We start from the raw sequence: 19,157 nt of genomic DNA on the forward strand, positions 1-19,157 counted from the left end.
TGTGTTATTCAGGCAGGAAAACTGGCTGAGAAAAGATTTCCTTCCTGAGGCACTGCTCATCCCAGAGGAGGCAACATGAAGCCCAGTCAGTGATGCAGCAAACTACAACTCATGAAGACTACCTTCACCATTGCAGATATGCTATCTCCAGCCTAGATAACCCCCTATAAAAGCAATGATCAAAAATAAAACCAAATCTTATGGACCAAGATAGGTTTGAGATTTCTTTTTTTCTTCATCAGCCTGAGAAGCTGCAGTGGACAAGCAGGAGGCGTTTTTAGCAGAGGCTCAACTGCTGCCCCTGTCACCTCACTACCAACACCCCCTGCCACCCACGTGCAAATGGCCAGTGTGCTGCACACCGGGGTTGTGGGTGCCAGCAGCCAGAAGCAGCAGGGAGCTCGTGGCCCCCAGGCTGGTGATGGGGTCTCACCTTGGCAGAGGTCTGCAGTTACCCCAACCAGGGAAGCCAGGAGATGGCATTAAGGGTCCCCCTTTGGCCCCAGCCCTGCCAGCAGGGTCACCTGGGCTGGCTGGCTATGCTGCCCTTCTCCCATTACAGAGCTAAAATATGAGGAGCATATCAGCAGCCCAGCACTTCACTAAATTCTTCATGAGAAAGACAGGAAAAAAGCAACTTACTTTGTCTCAGTGGGAAATCCATGTAGAAAATATCAAAGTTGGCAAATTTCTCAGATCTCGCTATTTCTTTCAGGACATTGGAAAGTTGTAAAGCTCTCTGCAAAAATCAAGCGTTTTAATGATGATTCATTGCTACTCATGCTGCTTTGCATGGATTCAGCTTTTGTCACCGATGCGCTGTCAGGAATTTGAAAGCTCATGTTGCCCTTTTAGCTGGGGGAAAGGAGGTGAAATGGGGTTCTTCATCATAACATAGACTTGCATGAGCACCACCAGCCTTTGGGCTACCCAGCTCACCATGCAGTACGTCATTGCAGGTTGCACTGAGGCCTCGGCTGGTGTAAAAAGTTTAATACAGCGTATGGTTATTTTACTGGAGACCTCTTTTAGTAGTGTCTCTACGCCTATATAAATATTCTGAATTTCTCAGTTTTGGAGGCCTCTTGATGAGTGGCAGCCCAGTCATTTTCATTCCTCTTAAAGAAAACTGAAACTTTTCTACAGGAAAAATGTTCTCCTTTCCCATTTTCCTTCCCGCTACTGTGTTGCAGGCGCTAATGCTTATCTATCCAGACCAAATTCTGCCCTTACTTTCAGCAGAGTAAATTACCTCCATTGAGTGTCTACCTAACTGATATATCCAGTGTGGTTTCAACAGCCGTAACAGAGATCAGGATCTCCTAAATATTTAAATTGCGCAGTTTGGATAGTAACATAGACAATTAGTTTCAGACAGGGGCTCAGAAAGAAGATTAATTCACACCCTGCAGACATATGAATTGTTCATGGACAGAAGTTACGTGTACTGTATGTTCTGTATTGTTGGTACGAATATATAAGCTGCAATTCTGCAAAGATTTAGGAATGTGCTTAATTGCCTTCTCTGAAGTCAAGAGGGACAGGACATAAAATGAAACACATATGTAAGCCTTGGTGAAATTAAGGCCATATTTTTTGTTTAGTGAATGCAAACATTAATACAACTGTACACAGAGATTACACCTTTGACGATATTTGGTTACTGGCTCTTTTACATGGCTGCAGGCGGGTGCTGGGATTAAAAATCAGCTTGTACCGTAAGGGAATAAGTGGGTGATATTATGTGACATTCACTTCTGCAGCCAGATTTTTAGTGTGAGTTTTAAGACATCTCTGTTCTGTCTGTTCCCATTCCTGCACTGAGCCTGGATGCTCCTTGGTCACACCATCTGGCGATTAAGTCCACAGAAATGTGTCTGAGGAAGATTAACACAAATCCCAAATGAAGACAAGGTAAGGCTCTTGCTCTCGGGGCCTGCTCCCGCTGCCAGCAGAATCTATGCAGTTGGCTTTTCGTACTCACAGCTACTTGATTCACAAGCCTTTTCCTTCTCGTCAGGTACGTTTTCTCCTTAAAGAACATGAACCTGAACAGTTTTATCTCAGGGAGATCACATCCCTTGAGAATAAGTTTGGGCAGCTGAGAGGTTGGAAAGAAAATACATTTATGAAACCCTTAACTTAACCATGCTGCCTCCCAGAGCCTGAGAGGCGTTTGAAAGGATGGGTACGGATGTTTCCGCATCTTCTCCCCGCCTTTGGAAGAAAAAAGTGTGCTGATGTCTTGCCTTTGAGGTATTAGGCTTATATCCTCAGACACAGGGACAAAGTGGAACAGCGTCTGTGCAAGAGGGCGGTCCCATTGCAGCCTCGTCGAGACTTACCTCCGAGGTCAAATTCCTGAGGGTCTCGTTGGGGGTCAGCCAGCCGCTGCAGGGGCTCACCTGGGCAGGCACGGAAAGCAGGGTTTTAGCAGCAGGCCGAGAAGAAAGAGGGGCTCGTAAGCTACAGCCAGAGACCTTACCTGGAGGCAGTCGAGGAAAGAATAAAGTTGACTGTAGGTGATGTCCCTGTTCAGCTGCCCTGCAAAGCACAGAGGGAAACTTCATGTGCCTGATGGCCAAATGTAAGTTCATTTTGCAGGTCTGTGCGTTCCCATGCATTAGACCCCTTGGTGGGGAGAGGCACCCCTGGAGCCCCAACCCCCCCGAGGTTACCCCCCCGCCACCAGAGTCGGGATGCAACAGAGGTGGCACCAATGCATCCTTCCTGCTAAGGCGCCTGTATCCCCGCAGCATGCAGAGCTGCTTTTGCTTCTCCAGCATCCCTCTCCGGCCTTTCACGTGGGGTTAGTCATCACAGCTTGTGCCAATCTCCCAGGTGCGTGACTGATATTTTATCCATTTATCCGTTAACGTGTCTCTCAACCTCCAAACAAATACAGAGCTTGCAAAGCCAAAGGGAAGATTGGAGGTGACTGTATATACCCTGAGCTTCGCATTTACCTCGGAGATGTTAGCCTTAAAAGGGAGGAATAATTTTGCTGTCACGGAGGGAAGTGGATATGCTTGTATGGGTGAGCAAATGCAAGCACCAAGTCAAACAGCCAGCTGACGTTCCCTAAAATTCATTGCGCTATGCACTAGTCTGGCTTGCCAAGAAAATTACCCATTTTCTCGACCTTTTGGCTTCTTTGGTAGCTACAGCCAAGACAGAAATTAAATGGCCACTCAGTTCTCTGAGTTTGTAGTGCACTGATCATCCTGTCAGGCTTCGTTATTTTTTGCAGTGCTGAAATATGAAATTTTTGTTGTTGTTTTGGGAACTGCAAAGTATGATCTCTCCCAAGTGAAACGGGCTCCTCAGGTTGATTTGCAGCAGCTCCCTGATATAGATGTAATTCCTGCCTATCTCATGGCTGCCCGTCACCCAGCAGCACTATCAGCTGCCCGAGGAGCAAAAGATGGGGAGCTCAAAGATCTACTGTCACTCCCGGATATTGGTGGTGTCCCAGACCCACGTAGCCTGGCAGCATCGGGCCCTGGAATGGGCTGTCAGGGGGACCAGGGATTCGGCAGAAAGCCAGACCGACATCTGGTGGCACCTGACTGGCAGCCAAGTGGGGAAACCTGCTCGCAACCTGCTGGAGGATCTGCCAGAAGTGATCTCTTGCTACAAAACGCGTTGCTTAGGATTAATTGGGTCCCTCCAAGGCAAATCAGCCCCTCTGAAAAATTTCCAACTGAGCCTATAGCTAATCATTCCCGATTTGGCTTGTGCCAAAAAATGCTATCTGTTGTCTCTGATAATTAGATATCCAGTAGAGTAACAGTCCCTGTGATAAACATGCACTCAAGGGAAGAAATGTATTTAAGTGACTAAAAAATAATTATCACAGGCTCCCCCTGCCCCAAAAGGGACAAGATTTTTCTTTTATTTTTCTTTTTTCTGCTTTCACTTGATAATAGTATAGTGCTTATTAGAGAAAAACGTAACAAGGTATCAGGAATAGAAATGGAGACCTCAGAATTCCTGAGAAGAGGCAAGTACTTTTGAGGGGTGAAATAACCAGTAGTAAATAATGCAGAAGCAGTGGGACCACTGGCAGTGATCGGGGAACCCTGGGGAAACCACGGCACAGAGTCTGCTGAAAGCTCTAGTACCCAGTGGTTGCCAAAATCATCTGAAGATGTCATCTACCATTTTAATTATGTGATGTAGCTTCTCTCTCTCTTTACTGATGAGAACTAAGGTGACAACACTTTCCATTGTGCAGATGCAAGAGAGCTTTCTTTACCCAAACAAAAAGAAGAACATGCTTTTGGTCTAAAATTTGACAGCAGAATGGCCATGATGGTTCCTTGTACACACATTTGACTGGAGAACAAGAGACTTACTTGTTTTGTATTTCTTTTCTACCTGCATAAAATATTTCACCTTTTTTATCCACTGCGGGGTGGTATGAATTTGTAGAGAAGGGGTTCTGCAACCAGCTTCCAAGCTTCCCCACCCCACAACCTCCCATGTCCTCAGGGAAATGTTTCCACACTGACCCCAGAGGCACAGCCATCAGACTAACCAAGGACATCACACGTCATTGCGTGTGAATGCAGCCCCCTGTGATGATGTTCCTCCTTGCTGCTTGGCACAGGTTGAAGCCAAGGAGCAAGTGGTCTGTTGATGGCCAGACGTACGGTTTCATGCACGCTCTGAGATGACAGGTTCCCAAAGGCAGCCTCCAAATCTCTGAAAACACTGCCCCAAAGCACCTTACGGCAACTGCACTCTGAGGGAACGCCCCAAAACATGCCTGCACATGGTGTGAGGTTTCAGTCATCACACCTGTAGATAGGGTAGGAGGTGGCAGGCACCCAGCGCTTGCGGAAAATTTATTTCTCTAATATCTAGCCAGACTTTCGCAACCCCCTGACTTAATCTTCTGTCCTGGCCCACATCCAGTTTTACCAAGGCATCCACCAGTCAGTGAGTGGAGGTGTTCACCAAATGTCCAGCTCCACCCGTAACAACAACCAGGATGAAGTGCAGGCAGGCCAGCCACAATTTTGGGTCAAGGTTGAGGCAGAATAACTTGTTTCCATGTCCACAGCATGTATTGAGCCTAGTTTGGAGCTGAGAGGGTCTGGCTTGGCAGGGGGATGAGGCAGGTTAGGGGTCTGCCTTCTAGCTGCCCTGTCCTGCACTGGGGATGGTAAGATGGCTCTCCCACTTCTACTGCACAGCCAATATCTGTCTCATATTTCTCAGATCTCCTCCACTCTCTCAGGTTTGCTTGAAATTGTCAATAGTCTCATAAATTATTCAGGGAGAAAAGGCAACATGAGCAAGCAGATAACCAGGAAGACCCCTACAACATCTCATATTTACCTAGAGGATGGTATCTGTCATGCAGGCTATCCCAGAGAAAGCGGCCATCTACCAAGCCTGTTAAAATCACATGGCTGCCGTTTGGAAGACGGGAGTCCAGGTATCGCAGAGCTTGCACCACGTTGGAGAGCATTTCCTTGGGTGTAGTCATGTGAGCCAGCGTGTCACGGTTCCTGCAGAAGAAGAGGATGCCAACAGGACATTGTGTCAGGTAATACTGTGCCCCCCCAAAAGGCACCTGAAACAGCGGAATTTTCTTCTTTGCTGTTCTTCCACATTAAGTTAACTAAATAAAACCTTATAAAAATGATGCTATGTGTTTTAGTCTCTCATTGTTATAGCCAAAATCAGAAATGGTATAGAAACCTCTCTCAGTGTAACCCTTCTCCCTGCTAAAAACAGACAGATGCATCCCTTTTTTATAGAGTGGCCTCCTGTTGTGGGTTAACCCCAGTGGGCAGCTAAGCATCACAGAGCCTCTCGCTTGCTTCCCCCCACCCCCAGTGAGACGGGGGAAGAGGAAAGGAAGAGTAAAAGCAAGAAAACTTGGGGTCAAGATTAAAAAAAAAAAGTTATTGTTCAATAAGCAAAGAAGTGGAAGAAGAGAGAAAGCAAGCAAAAGAAGTGATGCAAAGGCAATCACTCATCACCTCCCATGGGCAGACCAATGCCCAGCCAGTTCCTGAGCAAAAGACAACTAACACCCCTAAAAATCCCCTCCTCTCCCTTTTTATTGCTAAGCATGATGTCACATGGCATGGACTATCCTTTTGGTCAGTTTGGGTCATCTGCCCGGTCGTGTCCCCTCCCAACCTCTTGCGCACCTCAATCTATTCACTGGGGGGCAGAGTGAGAAACAGAGAAGGCCCCAATGCTGTGCAAACACTGTTCAGCAACAGCTGAAAAAGTGTATCATCAGCATTGTTTTGGTAAAAAATCTAAAACACAGCACCATAAGAGCTGCTATGAAGACAATTAACTCTATCCTAGCTAGGCCCAGCACACCTCCGTAAAGAAAAAAGCTTTAGCTCTCCTGCTGGTTTTATTCCATAGTTCGCAAATGAGTTAGTCTTTATTTACAGTGCAGCGAGGCAGATCAAAGCCATGAACCATGGTTTTGACCACATTGGTTTCCCATGGTGTTAAAAAATCCGTGTAAAAGTACTCTGGTAACCCTGGCGCCTCGCTCTTCGTAGCTGTTGCAGAGCATCTTAAGCCACTTGATACAAACCCAGGAACTTGCCTAGCTGTAGTCCTTAAAAGTCCATGCTTCTTTTGGTGACTGCAAAGACACTGCCCTTGGTGTACTTATCAAGCTCCAGTCTGCGACTGACATTCGACTGATCTAATGTCTACCTCAAGTTTCAGCAGGAAAAGGATCCATTGCCCTAAAGGGATGTAGGGTGCTGCTGCACCTGGTTAAAAGCTTCCATGGTTTGGCTCTGAACAGGAGGAAAGGGTGCTGCACCACACACACGGCTTTAGGGTGCAGGATGCCCTACAGACAGGTGAAAGGAGGGCTTCTTTCCCCATGGGTTGCTGCATGTAGCTTACATTCAACACGTTCTTTGATTATGCCAGGTAGAAATATCTAAGGTAGCTTTGTCTCTCACATGTCGTACGCCTCTCACTACAGCTCAGCAGGTGGGCAGGAGAGTAGCGAGGGGTCTGGACAAACATGGGAGACTGGAGGGAGTAGGTATTTAAGATAAAATAGTCCTCAGAAATGTTCATTAGGGTACAGGAGCTGTGTCAGTGTTCAACATGGACTGAACGCCCACGTTTTGTGGGTCACTGGCAGGCCTGAACCTCTTCAAGCCAGAGTCCCAGGCTCAGGTTTATCTTTCCCCTCTCGCATTTAGCTGTAAATGCCGCGGGGTGGGGGAGAATAAAATCCTGAAGTTGAAATAAATTTCAACTTATATAAGAAAAACAAACAAGCAAAGCCACCCCAGGCTGCCTAGAGAACACTGCTCTAGTTATGTTATTAAAACAACCACTTTATTACAGAAAAAGCGTTCAACCACTCTCCCCCCGAGAACTGTTGCCACACTCTCATGTTGCACGTGTCTATAACAGGCGCTATGAGCAAGCGGGTGAACGCTGCCCCAAGGAGGCTGTCCCATCCCAGCAAGAGAGAAGAGAGGATCCACAGGTCTCTCGCACAGGGGAGACCCCAGCTCCATGGGGCCCCACTCTGGCAACACCTGGGGGGCAGAGCAGGTCCAGCTCTGGGGAAAAACCTCCTGTTGTCCAGAGATGTCCCATTGCCCTCTCTCAGAGCGAAGAGTCAGTGGGATGGAAAGAAGGACACCATTGCGTGCTTCCACAAACCCCAGGCAGCTCCAGGGTGGCCCAGGCCCCCCTGGGGCACATGGAGCAGAGCATGTAAATCCATAAGTTAGAATCATAGAATCATAGAATCATTAAGGTTGGAAAAGACCTCTAAGATCATCGAGTCCAACCGTCAACCCAACACCACCATGCTCACTAAACCACGTCCCTAAGCACCACATATACATGTCTTTTAAATACTGCCAGGGATGGTGACTCCACCACTTCCCGGGGCAGCCTGTTCCAATGTTTAACCACTCTTTCAGTAAAGAAATTTTTCCCAATATCCAATCTAAACCTCCCCTGGCGCAACTTGAGGCCATTTCCTCTCGTCCTATCGCTAGTTACTTGGGAGAAGAGACTGACACCCACGTCACTACAACCTCCTTTCAGGTAGTTGTAGAGAGTGATTTGAAAAGAAGCTGCCTTTTTTGAATTGGGAAAGACAATAAAGACGTGTGTTTGCAACATAAGCTCTTAAAAGAGCCACCAGAAATAGCAGCAAGGCCACCATAGCCAGGATTTGGAGCACATCAACATGTGCAGCCATGCATGGCATGGACCATTCACCTTGGGAGGCAGGCTCTTGTGACAGTTTTGGTCCTACGTTGGTGGTGCAGCTCAGCCAGACCAAGGCTTTCAGAGAGAAAGCCTCAACACCTGCTGAGGAGCTGATCTCATTGCTCAAGAAGAAAGATAGGGGGTGTCTTTCCAAGTGGTGCATAAGGTTGCACTAACGTCCATCCTTATTGTTTTAGTGGTTCCCACATTTTCTCCTCATGGGTTTGTAGGGAAGCGATCACCTTAGCAGCCAGGAGGCTCCATCCAGGTCCTTTCCCTGGGAAATTCCTTTAATCTCTTTCATGGCTTCCCAGGGGTAAGAGAAGGGCAAACTTGATGCTTGCAGTGCTGAGTGAGCTGCTGGAGAATCAGGTAGGATTTCTTGTCAGTGAACACTGTAGAAGCAGGAGCTTTCAAAAGCGTTGTTGTTCTGTCTCGAAGCATTAGAAATGTTTGTGCTCGGGGGCGGGGGGGGGGGGATGGGGGTGCTAAGTCCCATGTGGGAGACCTGCATTCCCTAGCAAGGATTTGGGATTCTTCAGTGGGCTGCATTTTGCACACAAAATAATAATTAGACGAGTTCCCTGGGCCCAGAAATTTATCTTAATGCAGTATGTGCTGCTGAAGGATTTGAGACTTTCTGGTTAGGGAGAACTGAAAAACAGCATTAAGATTCAGGCTTATCGTTGTGACAGCCACCCAAGCAAGGTACTTTTGAGAGAATACTGTGGTTTTGCCCTTAAGTTACTTCATTTCGCCTACAGGTGTTGCAGCACTTGATTTCAAAATACTGCTCTGATGTAAGGCTTCTACCACAAGTAAACACGTCAGTGTGAGCCGAAATTAATATGACATTCATAACTCCACTTCTTCTTGTCATTCTCCGCTGGAGTCATGCAGATATTTCAGCGCATTTCTTCACATTTCCTTTCTGTGCCAGGCTATGAAATTAAAACTGACTGAGAAGCAAGCCATCCTGTAGGCATGTTCATTTGGGGCTCTGCCATAAGGACTGCAAGGTGCCTGGGTGAGCACCGGCGGCCGTTGTGGTACCCTCACATGGTCCCCCTGGGAGGCAGCAGCCAGTGATAGCCTCTGCCCACCTGGGACCTCTGGAAGCTGATGCTGGCCACGGTTCATTGTGTCAGAGCATAGCAAGCAGACGTTAATGTTAGCATTCTTGCTGCATTGGATCTGGGTATTTTAGGGAGCACTCCCTGCCCCCCTACAATACACAAATACACAGTAATATCCTTGGATGTGCACACAGCTCCTGGATGTCCTAACACCACGGGTACCCTAGCTGTGCACACATATAACACAGAGGGACCAGACAGCCTCGTGCAATCTGTGCAAAGCTTTTTCAGCTCTCCTCTGCCACAGAACCTCCTCCAGTCCCTTATAACAGGGTCTGGCATAGTCCAAACACAGCTCTCCACCCTCCTTCTGCACCGGGTTTGTGGGCCTGGCCTGCCACATCCTGCAGGGCAGCGATTCCCCCTCCCCGTGACCTCAAGCCAAATAAATATCCCGCCAGCCAATGTTTCAGCCATACGTCTGCCTTCCAGCCACATGCTGTTCCATGCCCAAGGTTTGGGCCACTGGCATACAGGGCCAGCTGGTGAGCGAGCACACCACCATATGCACACACTCACACATGCCACATGCATGTACACGTGGAGCTGGCTCCACAGCGCAGGAGTTCAGCTCCAGCTCGCTGCAGAGGGGTGGTGTGCCCGGGACACGAGGGCTAGAGGTGCTGCACGCTCACATACTATTTTCAGGGCCGGAGGGGTGCAGCAGCACTTTGGTGACGGTCGCCTTACAATAAGGGAGTGTTATGCTCTCGCTGGTGCCTGTGCCGCTTTGTAAAAGTTCCCTTCCTGGTGGCTGCCTGCTCACCCCACTTTGCTGCTGTCTCCTTTCTGTTTGTTGCAGATGCCATAACTGCAAAGCTGGGAAAGAGAGGCTGGAGAAACGGTGCCTTACCCCAAACGCAAGTAATATGTGCAATAATTGTACAGCATTTAAGACTGCTGGTGCTCATTATTTTCTTGTCTGAATTTTTTTTGTTCCAGGTCTGTGTCCCACATTTATACCTCAGTGGGCTGAGAGATACCATTGCCATCTGTCTTTATTTTTCTAACCCCCCTCTTTGGACACCACAGTGTGGAGACTACTGGGAACATGTAACACAGGCTGCCAATTTCATTATCTTTCTCCTCTACAAACATCCACATTACTCATTGCCCTGCTCTTCGCATGGGGTGAAATACTGGCATTTTAACAATGCTTTGGCTAAGAGCTGTGTCTCCGGTGTGCTCAGCATACTGCTCTCTTTTGAAGGTAAAATACAGGATAAGGCCAGAAAGGCTCTATTACTGCAGTTTAAAGCTGTCCTTGAAGAGGTTTTTATTTGTCAAGCCCTAGGTTTGAAGTCAAGATCAGTGGATGCTCCGCATCCTCTGTAACCTCTGTGGGTACATCAGAGCCAGGGCAGCTACACACAGTGACTGGACGCTGAAAAAATCTCTCTCCGCTGTACATCCCACTCGATGCAAACAGCATGGAAACAGCATGTTGCTACAGAAGCTGCAGCATCTTTCCTTGCTGGAGTCACAGGGATCACTACAGCCTGATAGCCTCTTTTGATGCTGCAAATGTTTTGGAAGAAAGCAGACAGTAGAGAGGATTTGAGCAGACAAAAGTGTCTCTGCCAGCTAATGGACACTGGGATAAAAAGACAGTAGAGTTTCAAGTAATAAATAATGTTTTGGAACATACAAATGGGCGAGGCAAGGCCAAAATGGTTTAAATTTGTGGAAAATTTCTTTTTACTTCAGGCAAGAATAGAAAGCAGTGTTAGAGACAGGGAAAGTGAAAGGAATAACCTGCAGAATGAGGAATAAAACAAAGGAAAAAGAGGTGCTTTTAGCAAAGCCAGCGAAACAGCAGAATTGAAATATGTACACAACAGAGCCTGGGCCAAGCCTGGGAGAAGACACCTCGAAAGTCTCTGCGGCAGGAGCCACGGACTTCAGTGAAGGTGCTGTTTGGGTGGGGGGCTCATTATCCTGGGGATGCTTGTAATGATACCTCCATAAGCTTCTTAATAAGCAGATGCCCAGGACAGTCTTGTCAGCAAGTAGCAGGAGGTCTGTGACTGCTGTTCCCACTCAGTTGAAGGGTGGTGGCATTACTTTTGAGGATTTGTGCATCCTTCCCCTAACAGGAGGGTGGTGTTGAGGGCAGATTGGCAGTTCTGGGCAGGGGCGCGGAGAGAGCACGAGCACCAGAGCGACATGCCAAGGGTGAAGGTTTCATGGGAGGTTATTTCTGCATGCTGCCCACACGCGGCCAGGGAGATGGTGGTGCCAGGGAAGGACCTAAAAGGTGGCCCCTGTGGTCCCACTTCTGCCCGGCTGAGGGCTCCCAGGTGCTGCAGTGGCAGGGAAAGCCCTGCTTGGCCTTTGGCCATCCCCATCTGGAGCACAACACCTGACGTGCAAAGTTTCAGCCCAAGAACATGCTGTTAAGCAAAGTTTTAGGATACCAAACCCAGGATATTTTAATGGCAAAGTCTGACAGCCTGCATAATAGCTCCAACTTCATTATACGTCCTGCAGGTGAGATTTTTCAAAAGCTTCAGAAAGGGACTTAACTGAGTGTGTGTCATTTATTAAAGTGAGTGTTTTGGAAGTCTCCGCACAATTCAGATTTATTTCTTCTGCTTAGAAGAAAACCTGAAGATTCATCATGGTGAAAATAATGTTGCACTAACAACAACACTTGGACCACCCGCAAAACCAAAACTGCAGTATGGATGTGCTGTGCATTGGCCTGGTTGCAAGGTGTTTTCTGCCTTCCCACTTAGCGGGAGGAAGGGAAGCATCCAACTAGTGACCTCTTGGCATCCCTGCGAGCATTGCTAATGGATAATGCCAGAACTATTAGTTTTGAAAGCTTCAGTTCATTCTCCTGCTGAGCTTATGATGCGAGTAAAGCCAGAAAGACAAAACACCTCGTCAGGAGAGCGCAGGAAAGACTGCAGGCAGTGTGCAGCAGAGGCAGGGTGAAAATAGACCTCGACAGGGGACTACGTTGTCATTCTTCAGAAAAGGTAAGCCAGTCACGCTCTGCCTCCTGACAGGAGGTGACACACTGGGTAAGACGGATATACATGCTTTTAAACTCTTTTTTTCCCCCTCCTGTTGTTGTTATACTTCAATACTTCATTTCATCTGGTAAGTTAGAAATATTCTACTTCAGACATGCCATTGGTCAATTTATCACTGGCTTGTAAAAGAAAGAAAGACAAGCTCCAAATGAGGACTGGTAGGTGGCTATGACAAATAGAGGTAAGGCAACAACCAGTAGTTTCAGCAGAAAAATAAGAATGAAGGACAGACCACTAGCAAAGAAAAATGCCATCACAGGGAAGCGCAAAGCAATGAGACATAAATGTCCAAGCAGGCAGCAGTACTCTAAAGAAGTCAAATTTAAGATACTATAAATGTTAATTCGGTTTACACCTTACCCATTGCAGACATCATTCCCAATTGTAGCGTAGATAACTATGGCTGGGTTGTCCAACAACTGGTTTCTGGCCAAGCTAAAAGATAAATACGCAGCTATATTAATGGGGAAATACGTTCTCAGTGTCTGATTCACGCACCATGCTTGTATGAGATCACATTTGGAATTAGCTCATTTAGATTTGGCCAATGCTCAGATGACTACGGTTCTACGTTTGGGAGAGGGGGTTTTGGGGCTTTTTTCCCCTATAGTTTTATATTTTAGTAAAGTCTCTTAAATATAGTTTTTTTCACTTCTCCCTTTTGCCCCTCGTGGACTTGTCTTTTTCACTGTTTTTCCTGCTGGCTTTCTATCTTCTTTGTATTATTCAGAAGCCAAATCAAGTAGTTTCATTTCGGGGCAAAGACATAAATCAAGACGGGAAGTTTTTAATCAGAGATGGGAGAAAAAGACTATGTTCGGCTGACAACTAAATTTATGTGTAGGATTGGGCTCAAGATCAAATCAGGATGTGGTCTGAAGTTCAGTGCTAGAGGGCAAGGATTCATTACTACTTTTTCTGGAGGAGAGAACAATAAATCCTTTAGGATGTGAACTATATCAGCATCAAGCAAACTAAATCAAACCCAACTGCCCCACAGCCCACCCAAATTCATCTGAAAAGGAGACTTGCTGCTTTTCACTATCCAGTAGCTACTCAATCATATCCATATGGAGATAACACAGTGGACCTGCCTGTCGCTATCTACATCACTACAAATCAGGAGTAATGCAGTTAGGGGGACACAAAGCACAGATTTAGGGAAAGGCTTAGTCTCTTCCCTAAAATCACTGGAAATGCTCTGTTGGCTTAACTGGGCCAAGATCAAGGCCCTGGAGATGGTGACATCCGCACTTTAAAACAGTTTTTCTGCTGTTGACGAATGTTTATACCAGAGAAGAAACAGCCAGCACTTCAGAGCACAGTGGCCAAGGGAAGCTGTACCTTTTAGGACACTTGTGGATAATACATTCCTTACAGTGCTTTGCTTGTATCTTTCAAAGAAGTAGGACTCCAGCAACACTTCTGTACCCCCAGTCAGCATTTGAACCCCATTAAACACTCACCTTTTTATTAAATAGAGGAGGTTTCCTGAAGAACCACCTGATCACACGTAGTGGGAATAAAAGAAATAATACAACATCGTTATAGTGACAAAAAAAATGAAGTGCAAAACCCAACTTCATTGCATATTTCCATGAATGTAGAAGCATTAAAAATAAAAATGGAATAACAAGTCATCTCTGTAACATTTTTGGGTGCTGGCATTAGGAAGTAAAACTATATCCAGGGACCTGCTGCCTCTTACCTGAGTCCCACACTTCAGACTGTAGAAAATCAAATACTTTTAAGTGCTGGGTTGTTTGGATCTGGCTTTTAATCCAGATCTGGCAGCTTCTTCCCATCTGTTGAACATAGTAGTCTCTTGTAAACCAGCCAACCTGACTTGTCAACAGTCGATCTACTTTTAACTTTCCCTACAAATTGCAAAGGGAACTGTTCTCACTCTTCTGGAAGAGTGAGCGTCTCACAGCTATACCACGTTGGGACTGATTCAGGTCCTAAACATAGGCACCAAGTGCCATTTTTGACATCCCAGAGTATCCAAGACACCTGCAGCAGGGCTGGCAGATACAACACAGGATGCCTGAGAGATTGTGCACTTCTGGAGAGGCAGCTGGAAGTGGGAAAGATACTGTAAAGCATCTTAAATAGCACTAGACACCAATGTTTGGGTGTCTGCATTGCTCTCCCCATAAGTGGCAGACTTACGAAAAATAGTATTAGGCCAGCTGCACCCCTCCCGAGAAGCTCTGCATTTCAATGGCAATTCACCCAAATGGTTGGATGCAAATCTTTCCTCCTCCAGGAAAAGAGCTAACTACACCTAAGCATCTGTGAGCATCTATAATCTTTCATTTATGTCTTGAACGAGAAAAGCATTCCCAGTTAGGAAAGCTTTTATGCATAAAACTTACTAGCAGGTCTTTAAAGGCTGTGCATATACATTCCAACTATCCACAGCGCACAAATCAAACTCCATCACCTGCAGTGCAAGAGTCATAGCAAACGAGGAGCCAAAAAAGGCTTTATGCTTTGTTCAAGATTAGACTAGGACTGTGATTGCAAGAAGCTTACCTCACAGCAACGTACAGAAACATAAACTTCAGAGAAGCAGGCCCTACAGGTTGTACTTGCTTTTATTTTGCAGTATTTTCACTCACTCCTCTTTTTCTCGCTCCTTCTCCTCTTGTATTACACTCCCTCTATTCTTCGCTCAGCTCTTCCCTGGTGTCTCTCTCTTCTCCTCTTTTCTGCATTGTGCCTCTGAAGCTTGCTTTGAGGAGCAAATCCTGTCCTCCCCGCAGCTCTTGGGGGGAAACTTGTGGACAGAACATCATTAAATCCCTGCTGGATCGGTATAGGGGAAAGATCTAAGAGAGAAACCCCTGAGGTAGCAATAATACACTTTGCATTTTGATAGTGGTGCCTTTGTTATTATCACTCGCAGTGATGCCAACCAAATATATCAAGGAATCCTTTATGTTTTAAATAATCCAGTTCTTCCAAGCTAAAAATGAATATATCTGTCTGCTGCTTCTCTCCTGATGGTTGCTGGTCCATTCAAAATCCAGCCCTTCCGTCGAGAAGCTCTTTTCAGCAGAATCCTTAGAAAACATGGCTTGGAACATAACTACTGCCAGTTGATTTTTTTCTTTTTAATAGCCTTTCTTTCAGCTAGAGTTCAACACCCCTCTCTTAAGCCATTCTGCTGCATGGCTCCCTGGACTGGGGCTGCAGTTCCAGCACAAATAAACGATTGGGATCTCTAGAAATTAAAAATGTATTTACAAAAAAGTAAGAAGCTGTTCTTGGGTATGTATTACTTCCACGAGCGTAGGTAGTTATAAGTAGCTCCATGGAAAGCATTAGCACAGTTACAAATCAAGTAAAAACATCAAGAAAATGAAAGGGTTTTTTAGAGAACTGTTTTCATGGGTAAATTGAGTCTTCAGGGAAGTTTTTGTGATACAGGATGCAATCTGTGATGAAAACATTCAAGAGAGAAAAAAAGATGAGGCAGAACAGTTACCCTTACACTGTCTGACTGTCCTGGCAGCTATTCCTGGATCTCTCCTGTCCCCCTCTCTGTTGCTTTCCAAAGATTTTCAGACCAGTGGGGTTTTTTAGTTTTGGTTGAGGAGTCAGGGTTGGGTTTGCTTCTGCTTGTGAGCAACCCCAGATTTCATAAACCTTGGAATACTGGAGCTGCACTTCTCGATTTTCTTGCTTTTAGACCTTGTGTGGCTGACAAGGAGCAGCACTAATGTGCACTCAAAGAGCCTGGGTCCAGATAGCACCAAAAGTGCTGCGTGGACAAGAATGGCTTATTGACTTCTAATCTTTTGCTCCCTTATGCTGTAAAAGCAATTGGAAATGTAACAGTGCAAAGAAAAATTCTCTGGTTTTCCCCAAATGAACTCCAAGTGGACTAGAATTTCCAAGACAGGTGAAGGAAAAAAAAAAAATAGTATTTCTTAAGTGTTTTTGAAGCCAGTGTGAGATATCTGGTGCTTGATAGCTCAGTGAGCCACAGCATGTGTTAACAAGGCCTAGTTTTTCTGGTCAAAGGCAAGAATCCCAAAGAGACAGATCAGACTACAAATGGCAAAGGAATATACAATACCCATGTTTTGAAATAGCATACAATAATATACATGCAAAACATGGATGACAATCGCAAGACTGTTCTGTAATTATTTAGAAATTCTGAGGGTATTCACTTTCTCCATGTTTATCTAATGATTTTGTGGAATATTTTAGCAACTGATTTTACTATCAGGACGCTTATATCAAAACAAGGGATCTTCAACAAGTTCTGGAGAACATTTAGAAGAACTTTCTAACTCCACACCTAAGCATTCATGCCCGGCCCTCACACCTGAGGATCACACTCACCCAGTCAAAAACCAGAAATAGCACATGGCCTACAAACCTGTGTGAAGCTGCTGGAAGGCAAGACACCAAAACCATACTGAAAACAATGAACCAATAAAAATTATCTGTAGAAAACTGTTCAGCAAGCCACTTTCATGGAAAACATTGATTAGGACTGTGAGCTGCTTGTTGTGCAACCACAAGCTGAAAGCAGTAACAGTGACATAGAACAGATTTGTTACGAATTGTTAACCTGTATCTCATATACCCAGCGTCTTGTGGGGTGCCGGGTGAGCAAAGCTGCTCACTCAAAATGAACATCAGCAATTCTGATGTGAATATATTCATGGGCCATGGGTTACATACACAGAGAGCTAAGGGGCACCCTCACTGACCCTGGCTGAGCACCCTACCCCGCAGCCAGCTGCAGAGGAGGCAAGGGTCCACCATCTCCAGGGGATAATGGGATTTTTTAAGAAAGGAAAGGCAGAAATCCTGCTAGCATGGAGGTTGGGGAAGCCTTCCTCCGGGGTGAAGACGCATGTCCTGAGAAGGGCAACGGGGGAAAGTCCCTCTGTGCTGAGCTCTGACACAGCGCTGGTGCTTCTGTAGCGGGGCTGGAGGCAATCATTGCTCTCGGTCCCCGCCTCGGCTTGCCAACCCTGGGCTCCGGCTCTTGGCTGCACGCTTCCCCCATAAAAACCGCATCTCTAGTGTCTCGTCCTCTCATTGCATATACGTAGGGCTGTGAAGCGTCATCTTCAGAGGAAGGTTAAGTTGTCCCAGGTGGGGCTAGGTCAGTTTGGTGGCCAGCTTTTTGCTTTACTGACACAGAGTGGCGATTTAAATCCTCCCATTTGGGGAAACTATTACGCCAAATGAGGCAATAAAAGCAAACCTTTACAATATGGTGTCAGTGCGATGATTAAAGGAAGATACTGAGGGAAGATATCCTGGGATTTTTCTATCACTTGTAATTTTTCCCTTTTTTAAATTCTCTTCTCAATTTTCTTCAGAGTCTTTCGCCCTGACACAGGCTCACCTCCTTTTATATCCTGCAGGTGCCTGTAGTCTAAGTGGAAAGGAGGTACGTGGAGAGAAAAAGGAATGATGTACACAGTGAGAGATCTTCTTTTTTTAAAGTCTATGAGGGAATTGGGAAAAGGTAAGAGCAGGAAGTACAACCCCATTAACATAAAGAGAGCAGAACAAGGTAATAGGGTATCAGGTACTGAAATGAACTGGATATAAATGAGAAGAACCATTGACACCTAGCCATCCATTGACCATCTAGTTTGGCCTATTTTTTTATTCTCTCACCAAAAAGCACATCTGGGGGACTGCAATAATGGGAGCCACCAACCCTAGTGCCCTGCAACTTACAGACGAGAAAGTCAGAAGCACCCGACCCACGACACCAAACACATTGTAAAACACTTGTGCAGAAGACCCGAAGCCTCAGGAGCACCACGTGTTGCACAGGAAGGAGGAAGGCGTATGAGAGGCATTGCCAGTGGCATCGGTGCTGGCACCAGAAGGCAATATTTTAGGCAAAAATGCCCACCTGAGCCTGGAAGTGATCCTTGCGTCATGCTACCTGTCTATACAACCTCTTCTGCCTGGTAAGAGCTCTGTCAGAGGTGGAGGGCTGGGGCAGACCCTTTCTGATCCTAAATCTCACAGGAAATCCCAAACATTTAACAAGTTTCTAAGTAGCACTAGGAGCAGCAGTGCTCCTCACTTGCAGCCAGCATGACTCATCTGTTGGAGAGGAAGAGCATCCCATAAAGCCAAATTATCTACCTGAGAAGAATAAATTTTCCCAAGCTTCTGCAGCCAGTTTTCTGAAGCATGAAAATTAATTAAATACAATAGAAACACAATGTGATAATCACAGAACAATCAAGTATCTTTTAAACCTGCTGTTGGGGACATCACCTAATCCAACACACAAAAGCTAACGTCATAAACCTTAATTTCTAAGGGAGATTACTGTCATCCCTTCATGCAACCCCTTTGACAAATTTAATCAAACTCTGTCTTGAAACAACTCAGGGTTTCTTTTTTGCCCCCACACCTCCATTTTGAGGGCTATTCTAGGTTTTCAGTCCTTCATAGTAACCTTTTTTAAAATTTCCCCTCCAAACAGAGGTAGGATTAATGAAAACCCATGTTCTTGTACCAGAACTATCCTTCAGTTTAAACCATTCTTCCCACTCTGTGGTGTTTATGCCTCAGAAGGATTCAAAACTGTAATCCCTTTTAATTTTTGCTTTGCTCAATTGCCAAGGTGTCTTAACATCCCTTCAGAAGTCTCCATTGCCCTAATCTTCCCCAAAGCCCTTCTCTGTATCTATTCCCACCAAAGTCGGTCATCCCTAGGCAAAGGGGACCCAATTCT

The 19,157-nt window shown here is 45.9% G+C and overlaps 1 protein-coding gene across 1 annotated transcript in view; it reads right to left on the reverse strand.

The window, feature by feature from the left end:
- AOAH (acyloxyacyl hydrolase) overlaps nt 1-19,157 on the reverse strand; it is an 85,647-nt gene that overhangs the window by 11,829 nt on the left and 54,661 nt on the right. The window contains exons 15-20 of the mRNA XM_076330866.1: nt 13,885-13,921; nt 12,779-12,853; nt 5,347-5,519; nt 2,486-2,544; nt 2,346-2,405; nt 643-739 (exon numbers count right to left, since the gene is read on the reverse strand). Coding sequence (XP_076186981.1) covers nt 643-739; nt 2,346-2,405; nt 2,486-2,544; nt 5,347-5,519; nt 12,779-12,853; nt 13,885-13,921 — 501 coding nt within the window. The remainder of the gene's footprint in view (nt 1-642; nt 740-2,345; nt 2,406-2,485; nt 2,545-5,346; nt 5,520-12,778; nt 12,854-13,884; nt 13,922-19,157) is intronic.

The sequence above is a fragment of the Aptenodytes patagonicus genome, chromosome 2, assembly GCF_965638725.1.
Source record: "Aptenodytes patagonicus chromosome 2, bAptPat1.pri.cur, whole genome shotgun sequence".
NCBI classification, from domain to species: Eukaryota; Metazoa; Chordata; class Aves; order Sphenisciformes; family Spheniscidae; genus Aptenodytes; species Aptenodytes patagonicus.